The sequence below is a fragment of the Lolium rigidum genome, chromosome 6 (genome assembly GCF_022539505.1).
Source record: "Lolium rigidum isolate FL_2022 chromosome 6, APGP_CSIRO_Lrig_0.1, whole genome shotgun sequence".
NCBI classification, from domain to species: Eukaryota; Viridiplantae; Streptophyta; class Magnoliopsida; order Poales; family Poaceae; genus Lolium; species Lolium rigidum.
This window is the reverse complement of record NC_061513.1, coordinates 103,332,179-103,355,406: the sequence shown is the minus strand read 5'-3', so window position 1 is coordinate 103,355,406 and position 23,228 is coordinate 103,332,179. Positions and strand designations below refer to the sequence as shown.

At 46.2% G+C, this 23,228-nt stretch overlaps 2 protein-coding genes across 4 annotated transcripts; one reads left to right on the top strand and one right to left on the bottom strand.

Moving 5' to 3' along the window:
- The first annotated feature begins 9,550 nt into the window (after positions 1 to 9,550).
- On the top strand, positions 9,551 to 16,187 carry LOC124665285 (protein STICHEL-like 4). Of its 2 annotated transcripts, XM_047202707.1 has the most exons (7): positions 9,551 to 11,287; positions 11,918 to 12,137; positions 12,311 to 12,772; positions 13,830 to 14,060; positions 14,163 to 14,466; positions 14,860 to 14,920; positions 15,849 to 16,187. In XM_047202707.1, exons 1-7 carry the CDS (start codon positions 9,551 to 9,553, stop codon positions 15,939 to 15,941), a joined length of 3,108 nt encoding a protein of 1,035 aa, XP_047058663.1. In that variant the 3' UTR covers positions 15,942 to 16,187. The 2 variants fall into 2 exon arrangements, with proteins under 2 accessions (XP_047058663.1, XP_047058662.1); XM_047202706.1 differs by having other exon boundaries at positions 13,830 to 14,466.
- A 298-nt stretch (positions 16,188 to 16,485) lies between these two features.
- Positions 16,486 to 19,469, bottom strand: LOC124665178 (protein Mpv17-like). 2 transcript variants are annotated; one of them, XM_047202582.1, is made up of 6 exons: positions 19,094 to 19,463; positions 18,595 to 18,750; positions 18,368 to 18,500; positions 18,241 to 18,280; positions 17,982 to 18,090; positions 16,486 to 16,800 (listed from the first exon to the last, which is right to left on the bottom strand). In XM_047202582.1, the coding sequence occupies exons 1-5, from the start codon at positions 19,391 to 19,393 to the stop codon at positions 18,003 to 18,005; spliced, it is 717 nt and encodes a 238-aa protein (XP_047058538.1). In that variant the 5' UTR covers positions 19,394 to 19,463; the 3' UTR covers positions 16,486 to 16,800; positions 17,982 to 18,002. The 2 variants fall into 2 exon arrangements, with proteins under 2 accessions (XP_047058538.1, XP_047058539.1); XM_047202583.1 differs by having other exon boundaries at positions 16,798 to 16,903; positions 19,094 to 19,469.
- Positions 19,470 to 23,228: the final 3,759 nt, after the last annotated feature.

Sequence of the window (23,228 nt, the reverse complement as noted above, 5' to 3'; positions counted from 1 at the left end):
GCTTTTCCTTGCAGGTGTTTTCAGTGCCTGCATTTGTTGACGATTCTTCGGGTGCTCTCTCTGAAGATGATCGGATCCAATGTATGAAGGATCAGATCGCGCAGTTGGAAAAGGATCTGCGCAACACCTATGCCTTGACTGCTATTATCAAGAAGAAGGGCGAGATTGCAGCCGACGTAGAGCGCTATGCTCTTACTGAACTGCATAAAGTCACTGAAAGTTTAAACTGTAAGTTCCCTGGTCCTTGTGTTCATTACTCTTTGTCAAAAACGCATTGCCTGATCTTCCGTTGATTCCTTTGCTAGTCATAGCTCTGAACCGTGCTGAAGAGAACAAGCGGATTCACGAGCGTGTGAATGCATTGACCCAGCTGTCATCAGCCGAAGAGATTTTCTGGAGGGAACACTCGAAGGCTTCGGCTGTCGTGCAATTTCAAGATCGGGTCCAGCAGGTCCACCATTTCTTCGACAAGTGCTACAAAGCCCTAAGGGTAATTTGGAGGAAGATGTTCCCCTTAAACGCGGTCCCTCCTACGCTGCTGACTCTGATGTCTGAGTTTGGGAATACCAAGAAGATTCGAGACCTTGTGCGAGCTCAGGTTTTTGCAGGGGCTAGATTTACACTTGCCCTCGTCCTTGCACGTTATCCTTCAGCAAATCTGCTGACTATCGCTAATGCGGTTGGTGATTTGGAGACGATGTACCCGAAGGTATTGTTGCCCGCCAATATAATAGTCGACAAGCTTGAAAAGGATTCAAAGGTACCTGAAGAAAGAGAGACTCCGCAAGGGTAATTCAGGGTTAAGTTTGTTTTGTAAATAGGTATTTTGGCTACTTCATCCAAGTGTTTGGATTGCGTAGTCGAGACCTTTTGTTCGGTAGATACATGTATATGTACTTTTACCGTGTCAATGCCGTTGGCAAATTTTGAAGGAGCAAATCTTAATTGCCCGTTTAGACGTATGTGTATTCGTTGGTCAGCAAATAATTTGAGTGATCAGCTCGTGTTGCAGGTCTTCCCAAACCCGTTGTATGTGCAACTTTGCTTTCAACCGATGTATGTTCTGACAGCAGCTCCCGAATATATCAGGAGCATTAACTCTGCCGATGGGCCAGTTGTTCTTTGATATTTCCATAAGTGAAATATCGAACGTGGGTTGTATTATATGTATTTCCAAACTCTTGCTATTTACGGCGCTCGTATAGGCATCTATAGCAGAGGAAAAGGTTAGCACCCTTGTTTATTTTGCATCCTTTAGCACTCGTAGAGGCTTTTTTGGAGCACGATCTTTTGTCGCGTACTATGTTGCACCGTTGCTCGCCAAGGGGCGTAGGCAAGGTTTACGATGATGCGGATTAGATGCTCCGAATTACTGCAATGCTTATCAAGGGATTAAAACTTAAGTTCTCATTAATAAAGTAAGCACGGGACTAAAGGGCGAAAAAAGGAGGGCCCTATTGAAGGTAAATGGAAAAACTAAACGCTGTTCATCTACTTTAAGCAATGAAAGGGTTCTTCTTATCTTCCGGCTTGTCCACCACGTTAGCGGTTTTCGAAGCGTCGTCGATTTCACTAGGGGTCTCGACGGCGATTGCCAATGTCTTGCTTTCTCCTATGACTGCTGCGCCATCGACTGCCGAAGCTTTTACTGCCGAAACTTCTGGGGCAAGGTCGGCTGGCTTCTGCTTCGTTTCCCTGACATGTTTTTCATCCTTATTATCGCGTGGCGATGGCTTGGAACGGAGATCGGTGACTTCCTGTTTGAACCCGAACTTTGCAGCAATCCTCTGAAAGTCGCGGTCACAATTGTCTGAGCGTGAAAAATTTCCATAGAATGTGATGTTTGTGCCGTTGCTCCCAGGCATTTTCAGCTTGAGGTATGCGTAGTGCGGTACAGCCATGAACTTAGCATAAGCTGGTCTTCCGAGTATAGCGTGATACTGTGATTCCCAGTTCACGACTTCGAACTCGATCTTTTCCTTCCTGAAGTTGTCGGGTTTACCAAAGACGACGTTCAGGTAAACTTTGCCAAGAGAGTACGCCGGTGAAGTGGGGAGAATCCCATGAAAACAGGTGTCTGATTCTTCTAGCATCCTCATGGTGATCCCCATACTTTTGATTGTGTCGACGAATATCAGGTTTAGTCAACTTCCACCATCCATGAAGACTTTGCTCATCTTGAAGCCCCCGATTTGTGCTTCGACTACCAGGGCAGCGTGTCCTGGTTTTGGTATGGTCATCGGGTGATCTTCTCGGCTGAACGTAATGTTCTGAGACGACCACTCGACGTACTCAGGGATGTTTGCCATGATACTTTCTGCCAGATTGATTTCTCGGGTGAGCTTCTTCATTTCTCTTCTGGAGACACCCGTTCTGTGGATCATGCTCATCTGCCCACGCGGTGGCGGAAACACCTCGTTGGGTTGATGAGGCTGCGCCTGCTGGACCTGGTGCTGCGGCGGGGGTGGTGGTGGTGGTGGTGGCTGCGGCTGCTGCTGCATGAGTTCCTGCATTTCAATGAACTGTCTACAATCTCTAAGCAGGTGGCTTGACTTTGTTTTGTTATCCTTGGAGTCGACGTACGAGTGCAGGTAGCAGGGAGCGTTTATCTGTTCGGCGTAGGGTAACTTGGGAGTCCTCTGTGGTCGTGGTTTGTAGTTACCACGGTTTCCAGAGTTGTTCCGATTGCCGTCCTGCCGATTGTTTCGTTGGTCGTCATACCGATCATCCTGCCGATCAGAGTATCCTGCGGCTACTAGGTTACTGTCGTTGTAACTGCGGTTTTTTCCTTTTCCTATTGCGATCCCTTCATCCACCCGAGTCGTGCTTCGGCTGGTCGTCGTCCTCGTCGTCACTGCGCTGTCGCGGCTTCCGTACATTGTCCTCACCATCAGCCCAGCTGTTTGCGATTTCCATTAACTTGGTTATGGTTTTTGGATTTTTGCGCCCGAGTTCCTCTATGTAGCTTTCACGTCGGATGCCATCGCTGAAGGCATCGATTGCTCTGTCGACAGAAACATCTTCAGCGGCGTTTAATAGTTTGGTGAATCTCCCAATGTATGCGCGCATCGATTCCTTCTGCTTTTGCTGGCAATGCCGTAATTCCTCAATCCCGACGGGTCTTTTGTACGTTGCTTGGAAATTGGCGGAAAAAACCTCTACTAGATCGTCCCATGACTTGATGGAACCCTTCGGCAGGCCTCTTAACCAAGCTCGTGCTGAATCCTTCAGGTAGAGCTGCAAGCATTGCATTGCAGCTATCTGATTTCCTTTGTGCGGAATCACGATCCGCAAATAGTCGTCTATCCAGGACCTCGGCTCCTGCTGTCCATCGTATTTGGCAGCGTCAGAAGGGGTAGGTTTGAACTTTCTGGGTGGCATCGCCTCGCGGATTTTGTAGCTTAAACAATCGGCCCCCCTTAGCTCGCCGTCGTTCTCCTGGCTCTCATCCGAAGAATCACTGTCATATTCCTCCCTAGCGGCACGTCGTCGCCTTGCTTTGTCGATTCTGCTCTGGGTGATCTCGTCTCGAGCATCTCTCGCATGATGCTTTGAGCCGCTGGCCTGTAACGTGGTCTTTTCCTTCTGCGGGACCAGGTTGTCTCCCAATATTGCGAGACTTTCTAGAGCACCTCGGTGAGCTTGGGCCATAGAACCTTCAGGGCGCTGATTGATGAGGTATGCTGCGAGATTGGCGGTTGCTCCTGCGATGGTTTTTGGTCGTGGCATACCCGCGGTGTCCGTGGTCATAAAAGACTTGGTCAGATTTGACGTTATTTCTCTAGCGTCATCCTCCGAGAGTCTGGATAACCTTGATCGGTGCTTGCCTGCCCCTTGAGTGCTTCGAGAGGCGCTTCCTCGAGAGCCTCTCCGCCGTTCACTAGATTGGTCCGCAGCAGATAGGCGTCTCTCGAGGGTGGCTTGCTCTTTCGATAGGCGCTCCCGGTTTTTCTCTAATATAGAGCGATAAGCATTGAGAGTTCCGACCGAGGTTCCTACGGGGAGCGGCGTGTTGTTAAGCACGGCTGCCTTGGCTGCTGCCCACTCCTCCTCTGCAATGGTGTAATCGCTGTTGTTGTTACTGGCACTGTTTGCAAAACTTGCTCGTCTGCTGGAGCGGGGGTGTGATCTCCGTCTCCCCGTTCCTTGCGTTTCCCATGTTGTTGGCGACATAAACCTGGTGGTGTGCCGTTCTTCGGGTGGTGCCTCGGACGATGCTGTCGGCACTGTCCTCTCCTGAGGAGTACTGGGCATTGCAGATGAACGGCGTGTCGCTTGATCCTAACCCGTGTCTGGTATCGCAGTTCAAGCAGTAGTACGAGGTCATCTCCGAAGATGTGGAATCGTCAGACCCAACCGACATGGGAGACGTCGAACGGGGAGTCGATGGCGCGGGTGAATTCGTTGAGTTCGTCAGACCAGCCGAAAGGTCGACTGATGATGACGCGCTTGGACCTATCGACCTGGAGGCGAGCGGTTCCAGCAGTCGAAGGACTCCCTCCGAGTTGACGTTGTAGTGGACGCTGCCGAAGGTCATCTCCATGTTTCCTTGTAGATCAGAAAATGTCGAGCGAGACGAGTCGTTGTGCGGAGTGAATTCATAGGAGCCGAATCGAATCTGGCTTACCAGAATTGGCGATGATGGTGTCGATGAAGCTGCCGATGACATGACTGGATCTGCCGATGACCGATCTTGTGCCGACAGGTTTCCCACAGACGGCGCCAATTGTCGAGGGTACTCCTCGGCAATGCCCTCCGATTGGGGCTTAGGGTTGATGGAATCCCGCAAGCCGATACGAGACATCGGTTCACAGACAAGCGGGGAGAGAGATTCACCCAGGTTCGGGGCCCTCGATGAGGTAAAACCCTTACGTCCTGCCTGTCTGATCTTGATTATGATAACAATGGGTTACAATGGGGTGCCGAAAGGTTCGGTTGAGATCTCGTCGAGAGGCTAAGTGCTGCGGCGACCTAGCTCTGGACTTCTGGTGGCTATGATTGCTAAGATTGATTGTGTCCCTCGGCAGCCCCTCTCCTGGCCTTTATATAGGGGGCCAGGTCTCAAGAGGTCTAACCGAGTACGACTAGATTTACGATAGTTCTAAATCCAAACTTTCCTTGTTCGGCTCCTTCCTTGTCTTGCCCGCCAAGGAACCTTCTGGTGCGCCATCCAAGTGGCCCGCCTTGCCTTCAAATGCCTTCATGGGCCTCCAACTAGATTGTACATGATAGGGCAATGTCGGTTACCCAAAGGGTAATGCCCACGTCAGCGGGACGCCAGTGCCGTTCACGGCCATCTTCCAGCCGCCGCTGCTTGGCAGCCGCATGTCCGGCGGGACTGTATAGCCGGCGTGGTACAGCGCCCACGTCTCCGCCACGGTTAGGCTGCCGCGGCCGAAGCCGTTCGCCGCGGCGATCTTACGGGAGGACGAGGTCGACATTTTTGGAACGGCGAGGAGAAGATCTGTGAGGGGAGAGGCGGCGACGTGAAGGTTTGGGGGCGGTGAGAAATCGGGACGAACTGCAGGGCGTCTTAATGTACATCGGCGGCAGCGGGGTGGTTGCACGCAATAACGCCGGCGTGGACGGCCACGCGGCCATGCATGACGAGACGCGTCTCTGCGTCGCCTGGGAAGACAGGGACGCCATTAACGTCGCTTGACCAAAGGTAGGCGACGTGGTTTTAGCCTTCCGAGCCGCTGACGCGTCCGGCCCGCGTCGATTCGCCTCGCTTTTCGTTGTGTCCGGCGTGCCCGGAGCGTCCCTTGTGGAACGGGGACGGGCTCGGGCCAGACACCGTATCGAGGCGCGCCGGGCAAAATTGGGTTTTGGGGAACGCGACTGGAATAAATTTTTGGCGCGCCCGAAGGATGTTTTGGGTACGCGGCTGGAGATGCTCTAGGAAGTCTTGATCAAGGCGGCAGTTTTTCCAACCCGTAAAATCGATTTGAGGTGCAGTTTATACACGTTTCAAAATGGAGTAAAGTCTGAAAAAAACCCTGAAGTGGTAGATGGTGTTGGAATCAAACCCTAGACTATCAATCCCTGAAATGAGCACCCTCAACTCACTGATCCCGGCTTAATCTTGAATGATGCTGGTTTCCAAACGCTAGGATTTTGACGTGGCAAAGTTGAGGCTGGGAAGGGAGTGTTCCGGGTGGGCTTGGAGATGAAGGCATGTTTATTGGGCCGAGCCTGTACCTGCAGCCCATTTTTCTCGGAGATATATACGCCCTGCTGCAATCGCTCTGTTTCAGCCGTGCCCCGTGATAACTCCTCTTCCCTACTTCCGCGGCAACAACCATGGCGCAGAGTGGATGATCGTGGCTGCGCAGCGACGACTGCAGCAGACGACCAAGCGAAGGTAACCCATCTAGCAAATCCCCTGCCTATTGGTTCCAATCAGTAAAAGATGGTTCGGTTTATATGGGTTCAAATCCATTGCATATATTCTGCAAATTCTGGTTTTTGGGTTTAGCCACGGGGAGGGCATGAATAATTCAGTTTGGTTGAATTGGAACTAAACAACTGCATCTTTTTTCAGTATGGATCCTACGGAAATTCTTAATGTACGGTTCAATTTTGGTGGGGAGTTCGTCCACATTGGGAAGGAGTTGGATTATGTTGGGGGTGATGAGGCGATTTCTGAGATCGAGCGAGACAAGTTGTCACTACAGGAGGTAGTGGGGTTTCTAAAAGATCACATGGAAGTCAAGGAGTCGATGAAGCTATATTTTTTACATCCTGGTAAAGAGCTTGTCAATGGCTTGGTGTTACTGTATGATGATCTAAGATGTTTGAAGATGTCTAAGCACACAATAGATGGAGGTGTTGCAGATATATATGTCGAATACCACGGTCAGGAGGATGTTGTGAGTATATCTAGTGGTAGTGATTTTGAACATGAAATTGCTGGCTTAGCTGATTGTGAAAGTGACATATCGGATGTGCCTGAAGTTATGTCTGCTGCGGATGATGAGAGTGTTCCTACTTCTACTTCTGTTGGTCAGCTAGAAAATGTGTTGGTGCCAGATGATTATGGTCTTACACAAGTGATGAGTTGTCCAGATAAGAATGCGAGTGGAAGAAGATCATTTGCGCAGAATTATGTGAGAAGGGATATTGACACAGGCTCACAAGGTATGACTGGAAATTCACAAGTTATCAATTCATCAATGCAATCTCAAGTGGAAATCCCTTTTTTGTCAAGATATAGTGTTGAGAGATGCTGACAAAGATGGAACTGAAAAAATAGGTGAAGAATATTCAGATTCGGAAGATAGTGACTATGTGCCACACAGTGATGACAGTGGAGAGGAGTCGGAGGTTGTGGATCTTAGAAAGAAAGCAAAACAGTTCAAGACAAAGATGAGAGCTTCTCAAAGATGGGTAGATGGTGAAAATGCTACCGGTGTAGTTCCTATTGACCTTGTAGCTAATGTTGAGGAAGTACTGGAAGAAATAAATAAAGAAGCTGAATTCGAGCCTCTGATGAGGATTATTCTTATGATGATGAGGAAGAAGAAGGCCACATTGTGAGAAAGAAGACTAAATATCCCAAATTTGATCCGAACACTGAAATACCTCTTTTCTGCTTGTCAATGGTGTTTAGAAGCAAACAACAGCTGTGTAAGGCGGTAAAAAGATATGGCCTTGTCACAAAAAGGAGTCTTTCTTTCAAGAAGTCAGAGGTGGACAGGGTGAGAGTGAAGTGTGACTGGCCTAATTGTCCTTGGCTACTATATGCAGCTAAAACTACTAGATGTTCAAGATTTCAGATTATCACATTGAATAATGACCATCACTGTGCGCAAAATAGAGACAATCATCTAGTAACTGCCAAGGTTATAGCAAAGAAATATGAGCATTTCATACTTGCAAACCCAACATGGAAAATTGAGAGCATGAAATCCACTGTACTTCAAGATTTCTTTGCTGATGTGTCAACTTCTAAGTGCAAAGCAGCAAAAAAAATTGTCATGGACAAGTTGTTGTGTGGAATGAAAGAAGAATACAACACAGTATTTGATTACCAACTAGAATTGCTAAGGAGTAATCCTGGAACAACAGTAGTTGTTTGCCTTGATCCAACAATAATGGAACAAAATATATTTCAGAGTTTTTATGTATGTTTCAATGCAATGAAGTTGGGTTTCAAAGCTGGTTCTAGAAAAGTCATAGGACTTGATGGTTGCATTTTCAAAGGAGCATGTCAGGGTGAGCTACTTTGTGCCATTGCAAGGGATGCAAATAATCAAATGTACCCTCTTGCTTGGGAATTACAATGGAAACAACTGCTGCCATTTCTCTTCCTACTAACCTAAAACTACAATTCCTGCAACTACAATCGCATACACAAAGCATTTATACATTGTATTTCTCTCCCTTTTCTCCAATCTTGCTCATTTGGGCATCTTCCAATCAATGTCCTCTGTAAACGCAGCAACAATCCTACCAGCTCTGTCTATTCATGTGGAGCTACAACTTGGTCCTGCAGACTCCACACTGCATCGTGGATATCACCCAGCAAATCGAGAAGAAAAGGCGTTGTTGAGGGATCGCACCACGTAGCTACAGCCTCCCGCCTATAAAATTGGAAACAGAAATTAGCAAAAAACATCGGCAAAAGGGACAAATTGATAGACAGAACACAGAGGAGATGGAACACTCACCATTACGGAACCGGCGACCGCGTTGTCCGGCAGCCTCCGCGTCGGCCCGCAAGGAAGATGTGCCAGATGAAGAAGACATCAGTCCGTTCCAAACTACCTCCGCCACCCCGCCGCCGCCCACCGTCCCCTGCTCAGTCTCCTCGCGAGACAAACCCTACTATCTGTTCCCCTCTTGTTCGATTCGATTAGAGCGACCGAAGTCGTTTACACACGACCCAGCCTACGTGGATAGTACTTAACCAGCCAGTCAACAATCCCAGCGTTGACCCTTGCCACGTCAGCGAATCAGGCGCGGAAACAAGTATCACGCGAGAACAGACCGGGATAAGTGAGTTGAGGGTGCTCGTTTCTGGGATTAAAAGTTGCGGGTTCAATTTCAACTTCATCTACAACCACAAGGTTTTTTTCAGACTTTACTCTTTCAAAATGTGGGACACCACACCCGCCCAAACCGCATCTGCCAAACCGGGCCTCGGTACTGCCCATCCCAAAACAGACGCCACCGCGTAGGACGCCCAGGCCCCGACGCCCCGAGGCCAATGTGGCCGTGATCCTCTCCTGCCCCCGGCGACGCGGGCGCGATCTCCGAAAGTAGCGCGAGCTGCCACACCCGGCACGAGACTCCGCCACTCACCAACATACTAGCCCTGCCGCCTGCCTCACTACTCAACTCACTAGCCATCCCCACCCACCCCCTCGCTGTTCCCCCCTCTCCTTCCCGTGAAATCCAACCCAAAAGGCCAAATCTCCGAACCATATACCACCGCCATTATCACTCGCACTCCCAGTTCTCAGCAGGGCGCTCACACCCACGCCGACGCCCAGATATGGCCTAGCGCAAGGGTGGTGTGATTCGGCGCTCATATTCAGGCGCCGCAATGCCGGTGCCGGACCGTGCCGCCGCCGCCGCCGGCGGCGGGCACCACCGCGGCCACGCGCACCTCACCAACTGCATCCACCTGCGCCACCACCACGCGCACGGGCCAGCCGGCCCCGCCTCCTCGTCGAGCCGGCGCCGGAGCCCCACGTCCGCCACGTCCGCCGCGCTCATGCGCGACCTCCTCGCCCTCCAGCGCTCGCGCTCGCTCCGGGACCCCTCCACCCGCCGCTCCGTCGAGTCCGCCAAGGTGGCCGCCGACCCCGACCCCTACACCGACGACGACGACGCCGCCGCCGGCCTCACCGCCAAGTCCCGGCGCAGCGCCACGGCGCTCAAGACGCTCCTCGACCAACTCTCCGAGAACCCGCACCCCAAGCCAGCCAGGCGGCCCCGCCGCCGCTTCAAGCGCGGGGCCGGCACCGGCACCGGCCGCCGCGCCGGCCCCACCACCACCACCACCGGCACCAGCAAGGCCCCAGATCGCTCCGCCGCCGCCGGCGGGGTCTCCGCCAACTCCAGCTCGCAGGAGGCCGTCTGCGGCGGCAGGTACCTCTTCCGCGACGGCGGCGGCGGCGGGGACCGCGCGCCGCAGGGGCAGGAGGACTCGCGGAACGTCTGCGGCATCCCGTGGAACTGGTCGCGCCTCCACCACCGCGGCAAGTCCATCCTCGACCTGGCCGGACGGAGCCTCTCCTGCGGCCTCGCCGACCCCAACAACAAGCCCTCTACCGCGGCGGCGCGCGAATCTGAAACGGCCTCCCGCGCGCACCTGGGCGGTTCGCATTCCCTCTTCCCGGTCAAGTCCGAGCGGCTGGCTTCCTCCACCAGCTCCGACTCCGACGCGCTGCCGCTGCTCGTCGACGCGGCCACCTCCGGCATTGGCGGCGGCGGGAGCTACTCGGGCGAGCTCGGGATATTCTCCAACCGGACCAGCCCCATAGGCTCCTCCGACCTCCTGTCCTCGGCCCGCTCTGCCCAGAACTCCCACAACTCCCACCCCCACTCCCACCCAACCCGCGGGGGCCGGCACCGGAGCCTGACGCAGAAGTTCGCGCCGAGAACATTCAAGGACATCGTCGGGCAGAGCCTGGTGGTGCAGGCGCTGTCCAACGCGGTGCTACGCCGAAAAATCGGCCTGGTGTACGTCTTCTACGGGCCGCACGGCACGGGGAAGACCTCCTGCGCGCGGGTCTTCGCCAAGGCGCTCAACTGCCGCTCCGCGGACCACCCGCGGCCCTGCGACGCCTGCGGCTCCTGCGTCGCGCACAACGTCGGCAAGAGCCGGAGCGTCGTGGAGATCGGGCCCGTGGGCGGCGTCGACATGGACGGGATCGCCGACGTGCTCGACAGCGTCACGCTCTCGCCCGCGCCCGCGCACTACAGGGTGTTCATATTCGACGACTGCGACACGCTGCCGGCCGACACCTGGAGCGTCATCTCCAAGGTGATTGACCGGGCGCCCCGCCGCGTGGTGTTCATCCTTGTCGGTCCCGACCTCGACCTTCCTCATATGGTCCTATCGAGATGTCAGAAGTTCTTCTTCCCCAAGCTCAAGGAGTGCGACATCGTCAACACCTTGCAGTGGATTTCCACCAGTGAAAGCCTGGATGTTGACAGGGATGCGTTGAGGTTGATTGCATCCCGTTCGGATGGATCGTTGAGAGATGCGGAGATGACTCTTGATCAGCTCAGTTTGCTGGGGCAGAGGATCTCTCTGTCTCTTGTCCAAGAACTCGTAAGATATCTCACAAGCATAATTATATCATCAACATTTCTATTTCGAAATGTCAAACAGATTCGGTGCCTAGCCTCCTTCTGGTTTGGATAGAAGGTATCAAGTAGAAGTAATGATTTTGTGGGGGCATTGCTAGTTCTGTTTAATCCTCTAATCTAATCTCTCAAGAAGTTAATTTGACCTAGTGTCGTAACTTCAGCTGATCCATATACTTAAAATAGCACATAATTGGAACAATCGGCACAGCACTAAATGTATATGTTTATAAAAAGAACTATTAACATATGAATTACGAAATCAATATCATTAGATGCATCATGAAATATATTTTCATATTATATCTATATAATAGTGTTGTAGTTGTTGGTGATGGTTTTTTTCTATAAACTTGGTCAAGCTATACATTGTTTGACTCTTCAGAAACAGAGGGAGTACCTCTTTGATATGAATTTATTGATTTTCTTGATTCTCTGCTGAAATGTGGTTTCAAATTTAGTGGAAATAATTCAATTAATGACGTCATTCGTTTAAAGCCCCTGTCAAAGTTATAGTTTTAGTTTCAGTCCATGATCATTCGCGATTCTTATTTCTGGCAACAGTACACGGCTGAACTGTTTGTTTATGTCACAGGTTGGTTTGGTATCTGATGACAAGCTGGTTGATCTGCTTGATTTGGCACTATCTGCTGATACTGTGAACACAGTGAAGACATTACGGGACATTACAGAAACCGGAGTTGAGCCTTTGGCCCTGATGTCTCAGCTTGCCACAATAATTACTGACATCCTGGCTGGTTCCTACACATTCGCAAGAGAAAGACTACGAAGAAAGTTCTTCAAACGTCCAACCTGTAAGCAACTACTTTTGAGCCATGGATAGTTCAAAACTTAATTTTATCATGTCTATCTCTGCTAAGAGTATGAAGTAACTCATCTGGTTGACCTGCTTTTCCTCTCTGTTCCCTTACAGTTTATATTTTCCAGCCACATAATGTACTGTTTGTTCTGGTATTACTAATTTCAGTGTCAAAAAACGATATGGAAAAACTACGCCAGGCCTTGAAAACACTGTCGGAAGCTGAAAAACAGTTGAGGGTTTCTAATGACAAGGCAACATGGCTTACAGCTGCTCTGCTTCAGCTTGCTCCGGACAAGCAGTATATGCTGCCATGTTCATCAACAAGCTCAAGTTTCAACCGCGGTGTATTGCCTGGTTCCTTTCCTGATAAGGATGTAGCATGGCACTCAGCTATTGAGCATAATGGTAATATAGCAAGCACTTCTTATGGGGAAAAGAGAAGCATTGAACATACATCAAATCGCAATGGTTTGTTAGCCAGTGTTGGCAAAGCAAATGAGCAATCTAAACATAACAAAACTGAAAATGAGATGATCTGGCAAGCTGCACTTGAGAATATTCAGTCAGATACACTGAGAAAAATGATGGCCAAAGAAGGAAAGCTAAGATCCGTCAGCCTAGGCACTGGTAAGATTCAAAGTCTCAATGCATTCATTTAATTCTTTGGTTGATCTACATCATGTCATAAGTTTTTGAGCAGCTTGGACATGAGGGCATTTTTTCTTTTGTGTTGACAAGATAACAGGCAATAGGATATGTATCAATGCAATAATCCTTTTGGAAACTGGGTGCTAGGTAGCCCTTTATTTGAAAATTTTAAAAACTTTGTTTCGAAAAATAAAAAATCGAAATAATATATATATGCGTACACATATTTGTCTAGTATGTACGTACTAATTTTGTTGACATATCTTTTTAGATGTGATGTAGGAAAAAAAGACAAATGTGAGGAGCAGAAATGAGTGTTTAATTCCTTTTAGTCCTGATTTTTTATTTTTTGCGTGGACCAAACCATAATATATTCTTCACATACTGAGAGTACACATATATGTATACAGATAGTTTTTTTTAGATTTTTTTGAAACTTGTGAATATCGTTTTTGAATGTTCCAAAGTAAAGGGCTACCTAGCACCCAAGAGCCATATCTCCACTCTCATTTATCAATTGCTTTCCTATACCAGCTTCAGTTACTGACGTAATTCTTGGCACATTTTTTACGTTAATCGCAATACTCATAGCTAAACCGATAACCTCACCAGCTTGTAATTTTGGATGGAAGTAGTTCAGCCCATTGGATCACCTCATTCAGTTATGGATTCACTTTTATGTCAATTGGGTGTCTACCTTATACTATACAAATGGATGCATTTCTGTCAACCAAATCAGTACGATGGACCAGTGGGCCAGCCTGAGTCTGACTCAAAAGTCACCCGGAAGGCACCCATACTGCTCGTGCTCGATCTCCCAACTTGTAGTTGTGCTGTGTTGAATTATTATTTTCTTGCACAAATATGTTGATCTGAACTGCTTTTAACAGCAGTTAAGTGGTTATGACAGAGATTTCACACACTCAATTGATACACTTGTATGGTTTTTTGTCTTGGTATATATTTATTGTGATGCATTGTTAGCCTGTTTCTCTACCAGATCACCGTTTAACATCAGTTTCTTTTCTTGCTACAGCACCCACTGTGCAACTGATATTCAGTTCACGTGTAAATAAGTCCAAAGCTGAAAGCTTCAGGGGACAAATTCTGCAGGCATTTGAGTTTGTTCTTCATTCTGCTATAATACTTGAAATCCGATATGAATCAAAAAATGATGCGAGAGATCCATCTACTTACGTGGAGAATGACTCCTCCAACATGGCACTAAGGAGGTCCTTCTCCAAACATAGTCCACTTTCTTCTGGAGGTGAAAAAAATCTTATCAGGAGGCTTAAAAAAGATAGACCTGTGAAGGGATCTAGATCTACTAAGACCAGATGGATGCAATCTGATCCCCATATATTAACAGAAGGCGAGATCATTGAGGTCGGTCCTTCTCACATGCATCATCATGCTGAAACAGATAAGGGTGTTCTTGATATAAATGAAAGAAAGAAGGATAATATATGGGAAGAGGCTTTGTCGTCACCAAACCAAGAGGGTGTGATTAGTCAAGGAGGAAGAAATGGAAATAAACAGCGTCGACAAAACAGCATAGTAAAAGGAAAGGTATCGCTTGCTCATGTTATCAGTAAGGCAGAGGCTTGTTCTCAAGGAGGCTGGTCTAGACGAAAAGCTTTGTCAGTTGCAGAAAAGCTGGAACAGGAGAATTTGTAAGTAACATGGTCCTATGATCAATTCATCCTGCTCAAATATCCTAAAATATAGGAGTAACACTTCAGAATCTTGTACTCCATTGTGTTATAAAAACCAATAACATCAAATGACTATGTCTTTTAGGGTTCGCAAAGCTCTTGCATGTTCCTTGAATTTTTTTAGAGAAATTGTAATATCACACACTAATAATTACTCTATACCGAGGAGCTGTAAAGAATGGCAACCAAGAGAAATCAATACTCTATACTCATAGGAGAATTAAGAAATCATTTTCGTAACAACATACCACGGCAGTCCAATTTACTATGTTTAAATTCATTTTGCCAATTCAGTTTTAGATTCGTACTGCTCAGAGTGCGGTGTTTAATTGTGATATTATTTGTGCACAGGAGATTAGAGCCTAGATCGAGGAGCATACTTTGTTGGAGAACTTCAAAGACTCGACGGAAGGTAATCTTTCATATTTAAATTTTGTTGGAAACTGCGTGTCACTAAAGTTGGTATCAATGGGTCATGAATACAAATTAGGAATGTTAACCTATATCAAGTTTCCAAATGCATTTTGCTGCTTACAGATATAAATAATGTTAGGTAAGCGAAATTAAAGAGCACGTTCGCCCCACCGAATGTGGTGCCAAAACTAACTCTTCTCCCAGAGAGAATTATGAATTTGCCCCTAACCAAAACCATTCATTTGCACCATGAAGGCTCTTCCAAGACAGAGCCACCCTGTGCGAAGCCATGAGACTGAAATTTAGCAAATACTTGTCCGCAGTAAATCACATACCATCGTTCTTTCCCGGGCTAACCACCTGTAAATCTACCTTGAAAGTATACAAATGTTTCCGACTCATATAAGTGATGCTCATATTTAAAAGACTCTTGCTTTTGTGGAATTATACAAAGAAGCCACTATTATCTTAGTCCTTTCTGCAACATATGACGAATCTGTGTAATCTGAAACATACAAGTGCGCTCCTTTTGAGCTGACCTCTGCCTAGCTTGATACGGTGCTCTCCTTTGGTCATACCTTAAACAATATATAGAGCTTCTGTTGAGATGATTATAATAATTCTATGAAGAAATCCCATAAAATTGAAAAAAAATAACATCCTGCCAAGAGGAAACCAGTACCTTGTAAGATAAAGTTTTCCTCTTGCATTCTTGTCGGATTTTGCATATTGTTTGGAATGGCTTAAGATTTTCAAGTGAGCATTAGTACTGTGGATACTAGAGCACAACGTGGTGTTCCCACACTGGTTATGTGTGGCCAATTAGCTTCAGATTTTGCGAACCCTGCTTAAATTACAGTTCTTGTTCTAATGTTTCTCTATGATATGTGTTTCTGTCAATGCTAATCCAGTCATTTTTTCCACAGCTCTCATCGTTTAAGGTCAGGACTGGAAGGTCACAAGCTGTATCACGGCTTATTTTGTGTGGAAGATGCATTTCCACAAAATCACCAAGATAAACCTAGAATCCTGAAGTCGTAGTTTTACAAGGATTTAATTTAGCATCCAAAGTTTATATTTACGATGTACCTTGTAGGCTGTAGCTGTCAGTTTTTAGGTTCTCTAATCTGTATATTCTTTGGCATGTAAAAGAACGATAGAAATGACATAGCAATTTTTTTTGTTAAATATGCTTGTAATTCTTTTTGAAGGCCAACAAAGTATGTACTGGAGGCCTCGATTAATAAATAGAATATTGGTCAGTTTTTAGGTTCTCTACTCTGAGCTATTTTCCTTGCTTGACGATGGCTGGTGTGCGCGCATGAATCATGCCAGCGTGTTATATAAGGCCTGTAAGGAAGAGTATTACTACTATGTATTCTTCTTTAAAGGTAAGGGTGGGCCAGAACAGTCTCGGTTTAGCCGTTTTTTGCTACTTTTTTTTGCACTAAACTGGAAGTTGGAAATGATCTTGTGAAGGAGAATGAACTAGCCTAGCCGGTTTGTACGGTCCCACACCCCTATTTACAGGCCTAGCTATCCTAAAACTTGACATTTCAAATGTAAATTTCCAAGACATAATTCATGTTCCTCTTGGAAAATTGCACTTACAACACTATTCAGAGGCGTGCACCAACATGTCCTCGTCATACAAGTAAAGCTCATACATATATGATCAAAATCACAACACTTGCCCTGCCAAATTAGGGTTGCATGGTCATACATAGACAAAACTGTAATGTTTTCCATCGACCTCTAATGTATCTTCTGCAATAATGTCTGTCAATTGAAGAGACCACCGCCAGAATTGCCCTAGACACCACCATGTCACATGTAAGTCGAAACAAACTCCTCCAGATTCTCTTCTATTACATGAATCTGGACAATGAGACGAGGAGATCTTTTGTTATGGAGCCACAAATAACTGTAAGCTTGCAGAAATAGGCCTTTTCAGGTCCTTCCCAGTTGCAGTTAAATGATTCTAAACAATAAGTGGAGCACACGATCAGGCTGGCACATAGCCTATCATACACTGTCAAATTATGTGTCAAATTATCTGGCAGAAAGTTTAACATACAAAAACAACAATGCGTGAAACGCTATGTGGCAGCCAATAAAATGTCAACTTGATGGCAACAAATGCAGTTTTCTTAAGGTGACACTGCATGAGTTCTGAAGTTCAAGGTAAAATCATCCCGAGTTAATCAAAAGTTAAAACATGACGACACCTAGGCATTAGAAGCTGAATATCAGAGATTCTGAGTTGCAGCAAATGCTGTCATTGTGGTCGGCAACTTAAATTTGCAGAAAAATGGAACAAGCAAAAAGAAGATAATGATTAAAAAAAACTAAAACTAACATTAGCATGCATACGGTTTTTCTTTGTAAACGAGGAATTTCTTAAACATAATTTTATCAATTCTAAGTCAAGTTTTGTTTTGGAAAGCAAGATTTGTTCCTTGACTTCGACTTAGTTGTGAAAAAAGGCTCATACATCTGGTTTGTGAGGAAGGCAGCAGAGAAGGTGCGGATCAACCACCACCAACTCCCCTTCACTAGTAAAGATTGTTTGGCAGAAAGTTTCACATAAGAAAGCAACAACGTATGAAATGTGTTGCCTAGCAACCAAGCGAAGTTCAGTTGATGGCATCAAATGCAGTTTTTTTCAAGGCAAACCATCTGCGCCTAGACAAGAGAAGCTAATCATCCGAGATTTTGAGTTGTAGCAAAACCATCATTGTAGTCAGCAATTTAAATTTCCAAAAAGAATGGAATAAGACGACACGAGGGAAACACAAAATTGCTGTCAAATACATAACATGACAATGAGGCTATCTCACGAATTATGTCAAATTGCCACATAAAGAAATCAACAACATGTAATGCTGTGTGCCTGGCTGCCAACTAAAGTTCAGTTCATGGCAACAGATGCAGATTTCTTTTAAGGTGACAACTGAGAATGAATAACTTCTTAAGTTACAACTATAATCACATGAGTTTATCATAAGTTAATGTACCCAGACTTATACAAGAGAATCTGAGTTGTAGCAAAAGCTAACCTGAAGATAAGAACTAGAAACTCATTTGTTCATTGTGGTCGACAAGTAAAAGTTCCAAAAAATGGAACAGGAGGACATGAAGCCAACACGAGCAGGCAAAGGAATCATCCTGGTATACGAATAAAAAATTAGTATAAAAACCAGGTACCTGTATGAAGTAAAGTACTAACTGAACTAGAAACTGAATACACAATCTAGACTGCTAATAAAAATGCTGAGCTAAGTATTAAAAGTAAAGGCAGAAGATAAGGGACTGTACCCAAAGTTAACAATTGATACTGGAATCCAAAATTTAAACCCTGCAATATCAGAATAAAGTGAACATACCATAACATCAGTTGTTTCTGCTAAAGTACAACATTACGAATAGGTTCAAGCAGAATTACCATTGAGAAGAGTGGGAAGGGCATCATTCTGATATTTAGATGGCAATTCTGACAATTTCCCTAGCCATAAGTTGTTCCAGGCGAAAACTATAGCAATAACACAAGGACCAAGAACAATCTGGTTCAGTACGACCTGGAATGACAACAGCATAAACAGAGATAGTAATGTATTAATGTGGAAAGAGCAGTCCAATACATTAGGTTATATGAGAGGATGCACACTGCACCTTAGTGGACAGGCTCGCCAATGTTTGCTTGGGCATAGACTGATCGAGGAACTGATACCATGCATATGAGCCCGGCCCATAGAGAAGGAATCCATAAGAAGCTATACGAAGCGAGCGAAGCAAATCATGGTTCAGCAATAGATCTGGTACGAGAGCCTGTAAGGAAGACCTCAGCAGGTGTCAAAACTCAGCACATAGATTGCCAAGTTTACACTTATCAAAGCATCCACGATCATATAAATGGTAGTGCATTGTGATAAAGTGTGGCACGGTGGTGCAGGATTACGCTTGCTCTAGGCAAACTGCAGATTTGGACCTTACAGTTTGGTCTACATCGAAAGTGTTGGCACCAAGCCAGCCAACTGCTTCAGGTTCCAATTGTCGGAACAATTACAGAACTCCATCGCCATAATTTACTTCAAATGCATATGAATTTAATTTTGATTGCGGTTTTTGAAGGGAAATAACATGTGGAGTACCAATAGAACAGAGGAGTTACCTTGTTGTCGGCTTCGGGACCGCGGCTTCGGCGGTCCACGATGCGGCGGTGGACCTGCGCAATTGTGTCGCCGGTGAGGGTGAGACATGCGGCGGTCACGGCCTGCTTGAATGGGAAGTCGAGGGGCCAGCCACTGCTTTGGCCGACGGATTCCGACGACGATGAGAGGGGCTCCCGCGGGGGTCCGCGGCGGCGGCCGCGAGCGTCCTGGTTGCGGCGGCCGCGGCGGCGCGAGTCGTTCTTTCGGCGGATAGACGGGAGGTTCCACCACCACTCGCCGCCGCTTCCAATGGCTTTCATCTTTACTAGGCGGCGGCGGCGGCGGAGGCGGCGGGTGCGCGGAGTGTTCTGAGGCGTGCGACAATGTGGGGGTAGCTTTTGGCAGCTCAGCATGAGGAGGGTATTCACCAATAAGGTTTTGTGGTTCCCAATCCTCTAGCCGTTGTCCCTGCAAATGGGCCCAGGACAGCGTAAACCAGGAGATATTTTTCAGGGGCAAATGAACCGGTGTCGGAAGAAGAATGTTTGGTCCAAACGAGGTTGAATCTGGTATACACAAAATGTGATTAGATAATTAGGGTTTGGTCCAAACTAAATTAATATGGAACGAAGGGAGTAGAAACTTAACAAACGCACATATATTATGGAGATGGACATGCATAATTTTTTGTCAAAAAAATTCGGCATTTGGAAACATAATTTTTTGTATAGGGAGCATATGAACCCGGGAGCCGAATTGAATGTCTGTTGATTTTTAACTAGAAATTATTTGTCACTAAATAAATAGATTGACAAGTAGATGGGTTGATTGAATCCAAAAAGGAGAAGCGACAATTTTTCAAGAAGTAATGCAACTTCATCTACAAGTTTTTTTATAACGAAGTAGGGCCTCGCATTTGTTTCGCCATAGGGCCGTACAATCAGGAATTGCCCTACCAACATGTTCTACTAATGAGATTATTACTGCAGGTATAACTTTAAATATCAACAACCAATATAAAAAATAACGTAATGATCTTTTTTTTTGTAGCACCAAAGTAATCATGTAGTCGCACATGTACCACACACATCACCTATTGAATACCTTGTACCGATTGATACACAAGTTTATATAAATTTAATATTGATACTTTTGGTACCAGGGAAAAAAATATGTAACATTGCAAAAAGAATAGAGCTAACAAGATACATGAGACATCATAAAATTAGAGTTCTGGCAACTAAGAGAACTGAAAGTCCAACGGTTAGGCTACATCAAAATAAATGCTCAATTTTATTACGATGTACTTATTCATCATTTTGTCGTATCGTTTTGTATTGCTAGGATCACATGTCGGTAGATTTTGGGACAAATTTGTGTTGTGCCAACGATTATCGTCAAAAAAAACTAGACCATGATCGAGCGGGATATTTACCACCAAAATCCATATTTAAGTGGGCAATGATGTCACCATGCAGAAGAATAGATTAACAAATTTTTCAATCAACCCGTAGCAACGCACGGGCAATTTTCCTAGTACTCATTTAAAGTTAGTCAAGTTTGGTTTTTCCAGTTCTTGCATGTTTTCTTTTGTTTTAGTTAGGTTTTGGTCTTCCTTGGCAGGTAGTGGCTACAAAGGAGTGTTCGAAGAAAATCTCCCAAACCTCTTCCTATCTCATCAACATTTGATCTAACATCAACAAACCAGATCTATTTGATTTTTGTAGATCTTGGTAGTTTTTTAGATAAAAGGCATCGATCTGCCTGACTTTAAATTAATAAAGCCCTCAGGTTCGGAACACAAAGACAGTTATTACATGTTGCGGCATACAGCTTAGCCGAAGGACCAAACATAAAAGATGCAAGACCAAGATGGTATGACTGGGGATCCCATGGGTGGCCTGGACGCCCTCGCCTGCAAGCCCAGAAGCGCCTAGCCATCACTTGCCACCACCTCCGCGTGAGTACGTCTTAGCCGACTTATCAGCTCCAGGATGCTTGCCTTGTCTTGGGGTTTTGCCGATGGAGACCACAACTGCAAGAAGATGATAGTATTGAAAATAATGTCATCTGGTTGGTGGATTAACTTAGACTCAATGGTAAGTTTATTGCGAATATGCCACAACGCCCAGCTTTGAGCCATAAACAACATCCAAAGTAAGCGTCGGGGTCTCCCAGCAAAGCTCGAAAGTAACGAGAAGAAGTGGGCAAAAGGAGATTGGAGACCAGCTGCACCCTAGCAGCTGTCTAACAACACTCCACATAAAGCGAGCCGGCGAGCAGACAAAGAAGATCTTGGTAGTTGGTGTGTCCTTTAGAGGAAGTTGTTTGCTGCCCCATGGTGCGGCATTTTTTATCTCTTCATTCGTTTCGCTTTACGATTCAACCCTCTGGTTTGGTGGTGAAGGACTACAAGTCTCTGCTGCTTGGGGTGTTTCCCCATCCAATGTTCTTTAAGCAGCTATTCAGTCTCGTTGTTTGCGGTGAGTGGCTACTGCAGTCTATAATCCTTGGTTGGCAAGGATGTTTGCAGCTGTCCTATAGTATTTAGGAGTGCTAAAAAAAAGATTGGCAAGGAAAAAACACTGAGTTCACTAGCCTTGCTGCCATAATTTAGCTATATAGAGCATGAGGGTAGTCTCCTCTAAATGCACATGATGTGTGTCATTGCCTTGATAACGATAGTGCCATGAGGGGGTACTCACGATACTTAAGGTTAGTACCGAAGCTAGATGACGGGAGGTTTGGGATGGTGTAACTCATCGGTTTACCCAGGTTCACGTTCCCTTGATGGAGGATCGCTACATCTTACTAGAATTTACTATATCAACACAAAGTACCAATTATAATGGTGTTGTGTGTGTATTGAGTGTGTGCCCTAAAGTTTTCCGCTAGGCCGGCTTATAAAGGCTCCAAGACATAGAGTTTGATGGAGGTAAAGATCTAACCGACTATGTAATCCTAGTCTATGTCGGCAAGTGTATCATGTGACTTATACTACAAGTAGTCCTTCTCCATGAACCTTATGGAATCCGACTTGGACCTTTCTTAGTCATCTTCGGCCTCCATCTTCTAGCATCTGGGGCGCTTGGCTACCTTGATGTCTTCAACACCAAGTGGGCCACCCAGGCTTGCTAGGTTAAGCCTCTGCCCGTTGTACACCCTATTCGGCATAATCATGACAATGAAATGCATGAAGAACTCCTTTCTAGGATTAGTAGCACTTAGAGGAAACCCTAAGTATGTGAATGGGAAATTTCCTAATTGACAATGAAGGGCAGTAGTAAATACGTGAACCCTATTGTAATGTCCCAGGTTTAGAGACGATCGAGGGGTAGATTTTAGAAAGGGATGTGCATTGCATCGTAAATTCTGGGGAAATTTCGCGCTTTGAAAACAAAACTGCATCGAAGGGGGACAAGTTTCTCTCTCGACACCTTACAGGGTTAGGGTTTCGAGAGTGCGACAAAATTGTTTCTCATTCAACTAAGTTAGGGTTTTGAGAAGAGAGGGGAGATATTGCATCACAACTTAAGTTGCATGATTGAATTTAAACTTAAGTTACATGATTGTGTTATCACCAGAATTTGACCGGATCAGAGGTGGACCGCGATTACAGATGGGCTTGAAGAATATACATAGAAGAAATACATGAATCGGCCTTGTATACAAAGTTTGGGCTAGTTTGCCCGTGTATCTGTAACATAGTAGGATACGTGTCGGTTAGATAGAGTTTGGCTCGTGCACGGTTGGGATTATTCCCACGTTAGAAAGTCTACGGACTATAAATATGTATCTAGGGTTTATAAAATAAACAACAATCACGTTCACCACAAACCAATCTAGGCGCATCGCCAACCCCCTTGTCTCGAGGGTTTCTTCCGGGTAAGCATCATGTTGCCTAGATCGCATCTTGCGATCTAGGCAGTACACGTTTATTCGTCCTTCATGCGTTGCTCGCCAGCTCGTGCTGAAGCCTTGTTGATGGCGAGCAACGTGGTTATCATAGATGTTTTAGGGTTAGCATTGTTTCATAGTATCATATGCTTTCGTCCGTGCAACCCTTAGGCATCTAGCCGCCCTTGCACCTATCTTAGGTGTAAGGGCGGCACCCCGCTTGATCATTATTCGGTAGATCCGATCCGTTATGATTGC